The sequence below is a fragment of the Sinocyclocheilus anshuiensis genome, unplaced genomic scaffold, assembly GCF_001515605.1.
Source record: "Sinocyclocheilus anshuiensis isolate Anshui unplaced genomic scaffold, SAMN03320099.WGS_v1.1 scaffold1049, whole genome shotgun sequence".
NCBI lineage: Eukaryota > Metazoa > Chordata > Actinopteri > Cypriniformes > Cyprinidae > Sinocyclocheilus > Sinocyclocheilus anshuiensis.
The window spans coordinates 319,569-329,405 of NW_015557197.1; the positions used below are offsets into that span (position 1 = coordinate 319,569).

The window sequence follows — 9,837 nt, forward strand, 5'->3', positions numbered from 1 at the left end:
TATATATATATTAACCATTTTACCAGTGGCCATTTCCACTACAAGTGCAAGGCTGCAAACTGATCCGAGGAGCTGATCAGGAAAATATCTCAATCCAACAATACACGTAGGCCTACATGTTTTTTCAAGTCATGTGTATTCGGGTGGAGATCCCATTAAACTCACACACGAACCTTTTACAGATGCAAATGTGCCACGAGTGTCAAACATTCACACCTGCGTCCTATCAGTTCACTTTGATCACCTCTGACGAAAGGCTGGCCCATTGGATATATAATGCCATTCGAAGGTAAGTCAAATCATTCCAAGCTGAACACCAGTAGGACTAGGTCACAATGGCAGTCGTGCATGGAAACCTTGGGAATGGACACTTAAAACAATTCCAGCTGTTTCCTACCGCGGATTTGGAAAGGAGGACTAACATACACACAACAGGTGGGTGTTTACGCAGGAATCTTTCTTGAAATGCATTTGGGAGTAATTAAGTAATCAAAATGTCTAACTTCAGTTATTTTACTCATTTTCTCATCAGATTACGCAACTCAAGACAGGATGAGGTTCCTCAATGGCGCCTCCAGAGCGGACAGCGCGAGCTTGTTTACGCACCGCAGAAAACGCACCAATTTCACGCAGCAGCAGATTGACGTCCTGGAGAAAGTCTACTTGGACACCAAATACCCTGATATTTATTTAAGAGAAAAACTTGAGGCACTGACCGGCTTGCCAGAGTCGAGAATTCAGGTGGGATTTCTGTCAGAAAAAGACCTGCTTAATATTAAAGATGACTACCGGGCTAGTTAATTTTTTTCCCCCTTAAGTAAATATTTCTCAGAGCAAGTTTGTTTCAAACGCTATTGACCAGGGAAATTGTTGTTTTTCAGAAGGGCATATTTCAAGAAGAAAAATACTTCTTGAAAAATGAAATGGGCTACTATCTAAAGTAGTAGGAAAAAAAGATCTTCCGTAACATATGTATGTAATGTTTTGATATGTATTCACGATCAGCTATATAAGGTCTTTCGTCGATGTAAAAAGTAGGCTACCTTTGTAATAGCATAACAGTACAGAAGCATTTAACACTCTGTATTACTCTGGCATACTGTATTACAACTTCCCCTAAATTGACATTTATGAAAAATGCTCATCTTGAAAAAACGGTGTTTTAGTAAAAGTGTGACTATAGCCCCAGTTTTCCCTACTGCTGGCATTGTCTGAATGTATGCCAGTGTGGTTTTGTTTATTAATGGCATCGGCTTTCTAAACCAGTCAATTTTCTATTCAGGTCTGGTTCCAGAACCGAAGAGCCAAGTCACGGCGCCAGGTGGGAATTCCTGTTCCAAATAAGACCAGTGTAAATGTTACGACTACCAACAGTCTCCTTATGAACCAGTTTACGATACATCAGAACCACACTGGCCTGGAGACACAAAGACTGCCAAAGTTTGCCACAAGGGACAACTTCAGTCAGCAGCTGATCAGCTCCTCAGATGAGAAGATCTGCACCATGGAAGGTGACATGTACAACCCAACCACGATTCCATGCATGTTCAGCAGAACAGAGGAGAACCAGATCAAGACAGATCACCTGAGTGTCGTGGTGCCACGCAATTACACACAGCAGTATCCAAAGGGACACGGACAGTTTATGAGCACCAGCCATGCTAAGTCTACAATGAAGCAGTTTTTGGTGGAGTATGATAACTTCCCTCCGAACAAGACCATTGGGCCAGAAATGAAGGTTGTTATTCCACCTCTCCCATCACAGAATAACTTCATGATGTCTTCTTCATCCCCCAAACATGTCACCTGTTCTATCCAAAACATGCCAGTAAAGGTCCACCTGGGAAGTTTTGAAACTTTCTCTCCCATTAGAGCACGCGAAGCCGCCGAGTTCTCAGATTCCGATTCAGATTGGGAAAGAGAAGCCATGTCTGGTTTTAATGGGTTTATTTAGCGTTTTCAATTGATCACTCAGACTTTATCTGAAGCTTTGAAGAACATTTAAGCTTTGAAAATCAGATATTTATTGTATATTTCAGATATTATTGTATGTTATGTGTGATTGACACAATATGGATGTAAAGAAAGACAGTCTGCATTCATAAAAGTTTTTATAAAACCTCAATACAGACTCTGAGCCTTTATGAAGATAATAGAAATCAATTTATTTACAAACGTCTGTCTCATGCATACACTTACAGGTTAAAAAAAACAACCCCACAGAAAATGAACGCATTTAAAACATACACCAGTGGGGCATTTGGGTGATTATTTCTTCTAAGGACAAGACAAACTGTTTCATTCCACACAGCTGTCTATTACAGGACTTGTATAAACAGATTGGTTGCTTTGCAAAAATACCTAAATCTGGCAAGTCAAAAAATGTCCACGTTACCCTATATATGATCGATTTATTGATATATTTTGAGTGAACTGTACAGTTATCTACAATGTACATATTTAAAACATACAGAACCGTTTAAAACAGACAGAACAGTACCTCATCTCTCAGGACATTCAAAGTTATACACTTTGAGAAATAGACAGAGGAAATAAAATTATACAAAATAGTTTCAGTCCAACAAACTGCACCAATCAGGAGTGTCATTCGAAATACACCCTAGTTGGAAACCACCAATAATAAAAATAAGGGGAAACTTAAATATCAAATTGAACGTAAGCAACAGCTGAAATGACATCAAACAGTTACATCTACAACACAGCTTCACACTCCACTTTTTTTGCTAGCTAGTTGAACATCTTCAGACACTTTGGTGTCGGGCAGAGAATTTTAACACTACTTGTGCAGGTACAGTTACTGAACATACATTCTGACCTTTCATAAATGTCAAACAGAATGAACACAAAAGAACAAAGTGATGAGCTGAAGAGGTGCGTCGCTGTCTGTATTTGAGACTGGGAGGTGTGCAAGTTTATTTCAGTCACGTTCTGTTGGTGTTGTTGGCAGAGAAAGCATGGAGGTTACCCAGCTGGCTCAGCCCGCTCTGTATGTGTGCTACATGGATCTCCACATTATCCTGAAAACAACTGTAGAAAACAGATCATTGTAGGTGATTAATTCCTTGAGTTTTTTTAAGATTGTATCAGCACTGTATGACTAGAACTTTCAAAACGGCAAAAATAAAAACAAACAATGTAAGATAAATGGAGCAAAAACAACAGAAATGAAAACAAAATATGTTTTACCTCAGGTTGGAGTCATCTATTGAACTCTTTATGTCATTCAGAGAGTCTGTGAGTGATTTGAATTCAAATGAATTCAAGTCTCCTCCTTCGGCCAAACACTGCATTAAATAGTTGAAGAAATATGATTAGGATTCAATGTGAAGTAAATTTTCATGTGACATTGTGGCACTTGAAAGAGCTGAATGAAAAACTTAGTTGAGCAACTGAGCTTTTAACTGATTAGTATTCATCATGCTTCATCATGGTAGTCTTGGCTCACAAGTTCCTGGTCTGTGCTCTATGTACATGCTTTTTAGTATGGAAGCTTATTTCAACCACAGAAAAAAAAAAGGTAATGGCAACGTATTTCACAATTTGGACATTTGTCTCAGAATTACAATAACAGTCAGAATTGTGAGATAAAAAGCCACAATTACCTTTTGTATGTTGTGGCAAAAGAAAAGTCAGAATTACGAGATGTAAACTCAGAATTCTGGGGAAGTGAAGGAAAAAATGTGAGATGAAAAGTCAGAATAAAACAAAAAAACAAAAAGGAAAAAATTGTGAGATGTAAATGCAGGGGGAAAAAGATGCATAAAAAGTCACAATTATGTTTTTGAATGTTTAATTCTGTGGTGGAAATAAACTACCACAGTGATAAGGCATGCTTCCTTCAGATAATGTAAAAATGTTCTGTTTTAAACAACATGCAGAGGTAAACAGTTTAGTCTGGTACCCTGATCTGCAGGAGGAGTGCCGTAAGACGAGAGACGAGTTGGGTGAGGCTGGGGCTCTGGACACGTTGCTCTCCATCAGGCAATGCATTACTCTGACGCACAACTTCCTGTGACTCTTCTTCACAGCGCCGTCGCAACTCACTGGGCTGATCTGCAGGCTGCATGCCCTGATCTGGAGCCAGCTAAACAGAGAAGATCGTGGAAAGTGAAAGGAAAATGTGTGAAGGTGAATTAAAATGCGTGTTTTATGTCCAGGATTTTGTGAAGAAAACCAGAACTGAAGGTCTGGAAAGCAAGTTTGGTCATGTGGTGGGGTGAGTAAAAGAAACATACGTACCTCATAGCAAAACTGCTTTACTTCATGAAGGACTTTGTTGAGGTCTTTATTAAGCTGTTCCAGGTCCAGTACTGTTGTGGCATATCTCTTCTGCAAGTCCAATCCGATCGGCATGGAATAGGACTTCTGCAGAGGAATAATGGAAGAAGTTACATGGCGTACTACTAAGTTAACGTGTACAAAAACAACACCATATCAGCTGTCATACACTTACCAGCTTCTCAGCTTCTGTGTTCATCTCCTTCAAATGCTTTATGTGTTCTTTTTTAATCATGAGGATTTTGGACAGGCGTGTCTAGCAGGAGAATAAAACAAAATATTGAAATTCTGTGGAAATTCAAGTAAATAGACAACATTAGTAGTGACAATTCTCACCACTTGCACAAGAAACTTGACAGGAAAGCCACCCAGTGTCTCTCCATCAGTTCCTGTCAGTTTACTTCTCCAGGGGGATTGACTGAACAGAGGGTCATTATCCTGGGAACAGAGCAATATGAGGCGAAGATCATTTTTCCAAAACAGTTTGGTGGAATTTAATTTTAAACATCTATTATTCATGTCAGTGGTTCTCAACTAGTTTTGCTTCAGGACCCAAATTTTACACTAAATATGAAGTGTGACCCACAGTACCAAAATTGTCATAAAAGCAAACAAAACAATATACTAAAATATATGAATATCCCAACACTATGCAAAATGATTAAAATGGCACAGACGTGTCTTTAAAAATTAAGTGTTTTGGTTTCTAAATGGTTGCATACTTTTGGCACCCAAATATTCACCAAAGGAAACACTTTGTGGCTGGAACAAACCACACGTTGTTGCATTTTATTATTTGTATTTAGCCTTGTTTTGTCTATGTTGCCTGCAACACTAGCAGAACAGATCTCAGAAACATTTCAGGATAATGAAACACCAGTTAACAACCCCATTAAAAAAAACACATTTGACAGTCTGATTTTACCATTAAGATGGACTGGGTTGAGCCGGGATAGGACCCGCGGGGTGGGGTCAGAAAGTTCTGGAAACGAGGTGGCCTCTGTTTCTGAGCGAAAGCAGATATGGGCATCGTCTCATGAGGTTCATTACTCTGGAGAGAAAGCAGTGGGGAGTGTTAGCCATTCAAATCAAATGACACTTTACTGTTTTAAAGAACGACTCAAATTATAATGGCCATTTGTGATTTTCTTACAAGCACTTCGTAGTCAGGAACAGTGTGTGTGCCGAGCCCATTTCTGTCAAAGGTCACACGATACGTTGCTGCACTGGTATCTACTGCATCAATCTGACCAGTAAACAGGCCATCATGGACACCCCTAAGACGAGCTACAGTTTAAAGACAAAAAAAAGAAAACAATAAAAAAATATATATATTATTTTCATTCAAAATATTTTATTTTGCAAAAAGGCATACCTTTGATTTCAACACAATGAGCAAAAGATATGATTATATAAGCAAAAAAAACAAAACGTAGAAACCTACAATATCTCTGGATCAAGTTCATTTTTTACTAAACTTACAATCTGAAGACATAAAAAGTCTAGGGCTGGGCAATTTGGTAAAAAATTTAAATCTTGATTTTTTTTTTCCAGAACGTTTTACCGATTCTCGTTGTTTTACGATTTTTAACTAGTCAACTTAAAAATGTAACTACAACATGATTCAAGTAACTTTTTCTTTATTAACCCTCTAGTTAAAGAAAATTCTATTCCAAGTGAACCACACATGTTGTTGTCAACATGATGTAAATGAAATCACTTCTGCATATCTCTGCAGAAAAGATGCATGAACTACAACTACATCTTGTACAAACTTGTCTTATACATGTTCAGAAATAATATGAGGAAAATGCTTTAAAAAAATCTCAAAAGTCAAGGTAATTCAAATTCAAAATGACTGAAGGTATAAAACCAGTAGACTTAACTATAAATGTTCTATAAAAACAATTGCAGCTTTCAGCCCGTCACCATGATGCAAACATGAAATATCAGGCATACAGTAGTAGTTACAGGTTTTTTTATTCGATTGCGCTGCTTTTCCTATGTAAACATGGACGTGTTTGACTGTTGCGCTCGCGTCTCTTGTAGCATCTCATGCATGAAACGGCATTCTAAAAACCCAGCGCTCAAGTTAAAGAAGTTCACTCCCATCTAGGGCTGCACGATTAATCGAATGCGATTGTCATGCGCATTTTGATAGTAATGCCGGTTCTGTAATCAGCAGAAAATTATCATCACGGGCTTTCAGATGGCACGCATGACAATCGCAGCTTCTATCGAATCACGATCTCGATTTCATTTCGATTTATCGTGCAGCCCTACTCCCATCATCTTGCATTTATTCCTATTCCACTGCCACGTCGCATCTTTATCAACATAAAAGCGCATTCTGTATGAATGGCGCCTAGCGATATATTTATGGTCCTTCACTGAGCGTGTCACACGTGAGCGGTTAATCACGTGCGCCGACATGCAGTTGGATCGTTCTTTTCTCTTTACTGTTATCATTGGCATATTGTCAAATATGTGCATAAGTGTCTAATTCTAACATTTGGTAATATTTATATTCAAAAATCACGATTCCTCGATTTCGAAAAAATAAAATCGTGGCAAAACATTAAATTCGAATTAATTGATCAAATGTGAAAAATCGCCCAGCCCTAAAGTCTATTTCAAAATGCTCCTTACACATCTGCTGATTGTGTCATATCAAACAGCTCCTCTATGTAAACATGGACGTGTTTGACTGTTGCGCTCGCGTCTCTTGTAGCATCTCATGCATGAAACGGCATTCTAAAAACCCAGCGCTCAAGTTAAAGAAGTTCACTCCCATCTAGGGCTGCACGATTAATCGAATGCGATTGTCATGCGCATTTTGATAGTAATGCCGGTTCTGTAATCAGCAGAAAATTATCATCACGGGCTTTCAGATGGCTATTAGACACGTTGAATCAATGAAAGCAGTTGAATCTTCTGTTTACTCAGCTGCAGCGATAGGCATTTTCTGGGTTTCTTCTGCGAGGCGTATTTGGAGTTTCAGCGCGAGAGCGCCCTCTGGCCTTCGGATGCAGATTTACTGCTGATCACAGAACCGTGCTTCACTGAAAGATACGCATGACAATCGCAGCTTCTGTCGAATCGCGATCTCGATTTCATTTCGATTTATCGTGCAGCCCTACTCCCATCATCTTGCATTTATTCCTATTCCACTGCCACGTCGCATCTTTATCAACATAAAAGCGCATTCTGTATGAATGGCGCCTAGCGATATATTTATGGTCCTTCACTGAGCGTGTCACACGTGAGCGGTTAATCACGTGCGCCGACATGCAGTTGGATCGTTCTTTTCTCTTTACTGTTATCATTGGCATATTGTCAAATATGTGCATAAGTGTCTAATTCTAACATTTGGTAATATTTATATTCAAAAATCACGATTCCTCGATTTCGAAAAAATAAAATCGTGGCAAAACATTAAATTCGAATTAATTGATCAAATGTGAAAAATCGCCCAGCCCTAAAGTCTATTTCAAAATGCTCCTTACACATCTGCTGATTGTGTCATATCAAACAGCTCCTCACCTGTAACTTTAGTGCCAATGACCAAGGGCAAAGGAATCTCATCTGGCAGGTCTTTGCATAGAGACATATCTGTGATTTTCCTCTGCTGCAGGAGACGCATCTTCTGCCTCTTCTGTTTCAGAGCCATTCGCTCTTCAGCAAAGAATGCTGAGGAACATCTGAAAAACATGAGACACATAAGTACAAGCATCTGAATCAAAGATATCAGCACTGCATGTTATGGGCATTTATTACTGTATAAGGTTGAAAGTGAGCAGCCAGTTAACCTTCGAGGTTTGCCCATAAGTCTTCTGATTGTTCCCCATTCAACTCTGGTCAACTTTCTGGTCTTTAGATTAGGAAAAGACTCCTTCAGACACAGGCAAAAGTCATTGTCTCCTTCAAATAAAGGCCTAAAAACATGAAAAAGATGACAATTGGAAAGGCAAAAACATAAAATATTAGTGTTCTAGCAATATGCCGATATAGTGCTGATAGATACACAATACAAGTTAGCAATCAGTCAAGCAGACTATTCAGGCCCATTTACTGGGTCTATTAATATTAATAACCTATTAATAACGGAAATGCAATATCATATTTATGGAAGGCAGACACTACTATCGCTTTCCAATACTCAAAATGATTAAAATAAGAATGTGAATATTAACAGCACAAAAACTGCACACAGTGACTGGAAATATAAGGTCTGCAGAACATACCTGTCAATATTTGAATAGAACCATTCATAGATGCACCATTTGTGCGCTTTGGGAAGTTTGAGCAAGTTTCTTAGTCTCAGTCCAATTTTCTGTGAAGCCCTTTTGTCTGGTGTTGTGACATTTGCAAGTTTCTGAAAAGGAAAACATTCAAATTTTGCTGGTCATTAAAAATGCTAAAATCACTGATCTTTATGTCAATAGGTTAATGCATCCTTAAAAGCATATCCTGGACACTGCTCTCACCTGAGGCACAGTGGTGACCCTCTGGCTTCTCCTGGGAGATCTGGAGGCAAGTGGCCGCTCCTCATCCTCACAGGACAGTCGACTCCTCTTTGAGCTCCTTGTTGGCTGAAGGACAAAGCAGACAGGAGATATTTAGGAACAGTAAACATTAAAAGGCAAAAGTGCTACCATGGACCTTGGTCAGGTAAGCACCCTACTGAATTAAAGGCAGATGAAAACAAGGCTGTGCGAAATCGACTTACAGTCTCCACACACTGTACAAAGGTCCTAGATCACATAATGTTTCACAACTCATAACTTTCAAAACTGTTTTATTGAATTTTAGTCTACTAAAAGTCCAATCTGCTGAACATTCTTTTCATTCCCGTCAAAAATTAAATATGGCACTACCTTGACTAAGGTCTATCGTAAGCAAACCTGGAATTGTAGCAAATAGTACAACAACAACGAGTATGAAGTAGGGTTGGGCGATGTCTACCAAATTGGCATCAGACAATGTCTACAGTGAAACATCGTGATGAACGATGAGATCGGGGGGCGGGGTTAGGGGGTGTGCCCGAAGCGTGAATCCGTATGCAGAAAGGCACGGAAAACAAATAACGTGTTCTACGGAGCCACTAAAGGGACATGGTTAGCCGCTTGCTAGCGGTAGGCTGTACATGAAAGTTCACTTACCACATACACGGAGTAAGGACAGATGACTCATAGGACAATGGCGAATGATTTGCAGATACTGAGCACCACTGACAAATATATAATCTTGTAAAATGTGTGGTAGGTACTGCCGCTCCGTAGTAGAGTCCGTGTGATCACGAATCTCGAAAGTGAAAGTAAAATGAGAGCGCGCATTCAAAAACGGTTTCAATGCCCTGCATATCAGTAGCGGCTCCCTGATGCCCACAATTACCCAATGATATAATTGTGAGAGCAAGTATTGAAATATTTTTTTTTTTTATCCTCCCATCTCGTAGGCTATCTATTCCCTTTAGGGGTTCCGTAGTACACTTAATTTCCTTTCCGAACACAGAATTGGGATGCGGCGGAATGCGGG

General features: G+C 39.3%; 4 protein-coding genes across 4 annotated transcripts in view; 2 read left to right on the forward strand and 2 right to left on the reverse strand.

Moving 5' to 3' along the window:
* LOC107678836 (zona pellucida sperm-binding protein 2-like) overlaps window positions 1–9,837 on the forward strand; it is a 23,919-nt gene that overhangs the window by 12,281 nt on the left and 1,801 nt on the right. Inside the window, exons 9-10 of the mRNA XM_016474251.1 lie at window positions 3,081–3,087; window positions 5,470–5,474. Coding sequence (XP_016329737.1) covers window positions 3,081–3,087; window positions 5,470–5,474 — 12 coding nt within the window. The remainder of the gene's footprint in view (window positions 1–3,080; window positions 3,088–5,469; window positions 5,475–9,837) is intronic.
* Window positions 238–2,100, forward strand: LOC107678837 (homeobox protein Mix.2-like). Its single transcript, XM_016474252.1, has 3 exons — window positions 238–435; window positions 533–741; window positions 1,283–2,100. Exons 1-3 carry the CDS (start codon window positions 336–338, stop codon window positions 1,952–1,954), a joined length of 981 nt encoding a protein of 326 aa, XP_016329738.1. The 5' UTR covers window positions 238–335; the 3' UTR covers window positions 1,955–2,100.
* The window catches only part of LOC107678835 (protein lin-9 homolog), a 9,838-nt gene continuing 2,131 nt past the window's right edge, over window positions 2,131–9,837 (reverse strand). The window contains exons 4-15 of the mRNA XM_016474250.1: window positions 8,787–8,891; window positions 8,544–8,674; window positions 8,109–8,234; window positions 7,843–8,000; window positions 5,453–5,586; window positions 5,225–5,350; window positions 4,636–4,737; window positions 4,475–4,555; window positions 4,261–4,386; window positions 3,923–4,105; window positions 3,208–3,305; window positions 2,131–3,048 (exon numbers count right to left, since the gene is read on the reverse strand). Coding sequence (XP_016329736.1) covers window positions 2,943–3,048; window positions 3,208–3,305; window positions 3,923–4,105; window positions 4,261–4,386; window positions 4,475–4,555; window positions 4,636–4,737; window positions 5,225–5,350; window positions 5,453–5,586; window positions 7,843–8,000; window positions 8,109–8,234; window positions 8,544–8,674; window positions 8,787–8,891 — 1,476 coding nt within the window. The 3' untranslated portion in view covers window positions 2,131–2,942. The remainder of the gene's footprint in view (window positions 3,049–3,207; window positions 3,306–3,922; window positions 4,106–4,260; window positions 4,387–4,474; window positions 4,556–4,635; window positions 4,738–5,224; window positions 5,351–5,452; window positions 5,587–7,842; window positions 8,001–8,108; window positions 8,235–8,543; window positions 8,675–8,786; window positions 8,892–9,837) is intronic.
* The window catches only part of LOC107678834 (poly [ADP-ribose] polymerase 1-like), a 42,682-nt gene continuing 38,744 nt past the window's right edge, over window positions 5,900–9,837 (reverse strand). Inside the window, exon 25 of the mRNA XM_016474249.1 lies at window positions 5,900–5,911. The gene's annotated coding sequence lies outside the window, so the exon portion shown is untranslated. The remainder of the gene's footprint in view (window positions 5,912–9,837) is intronic.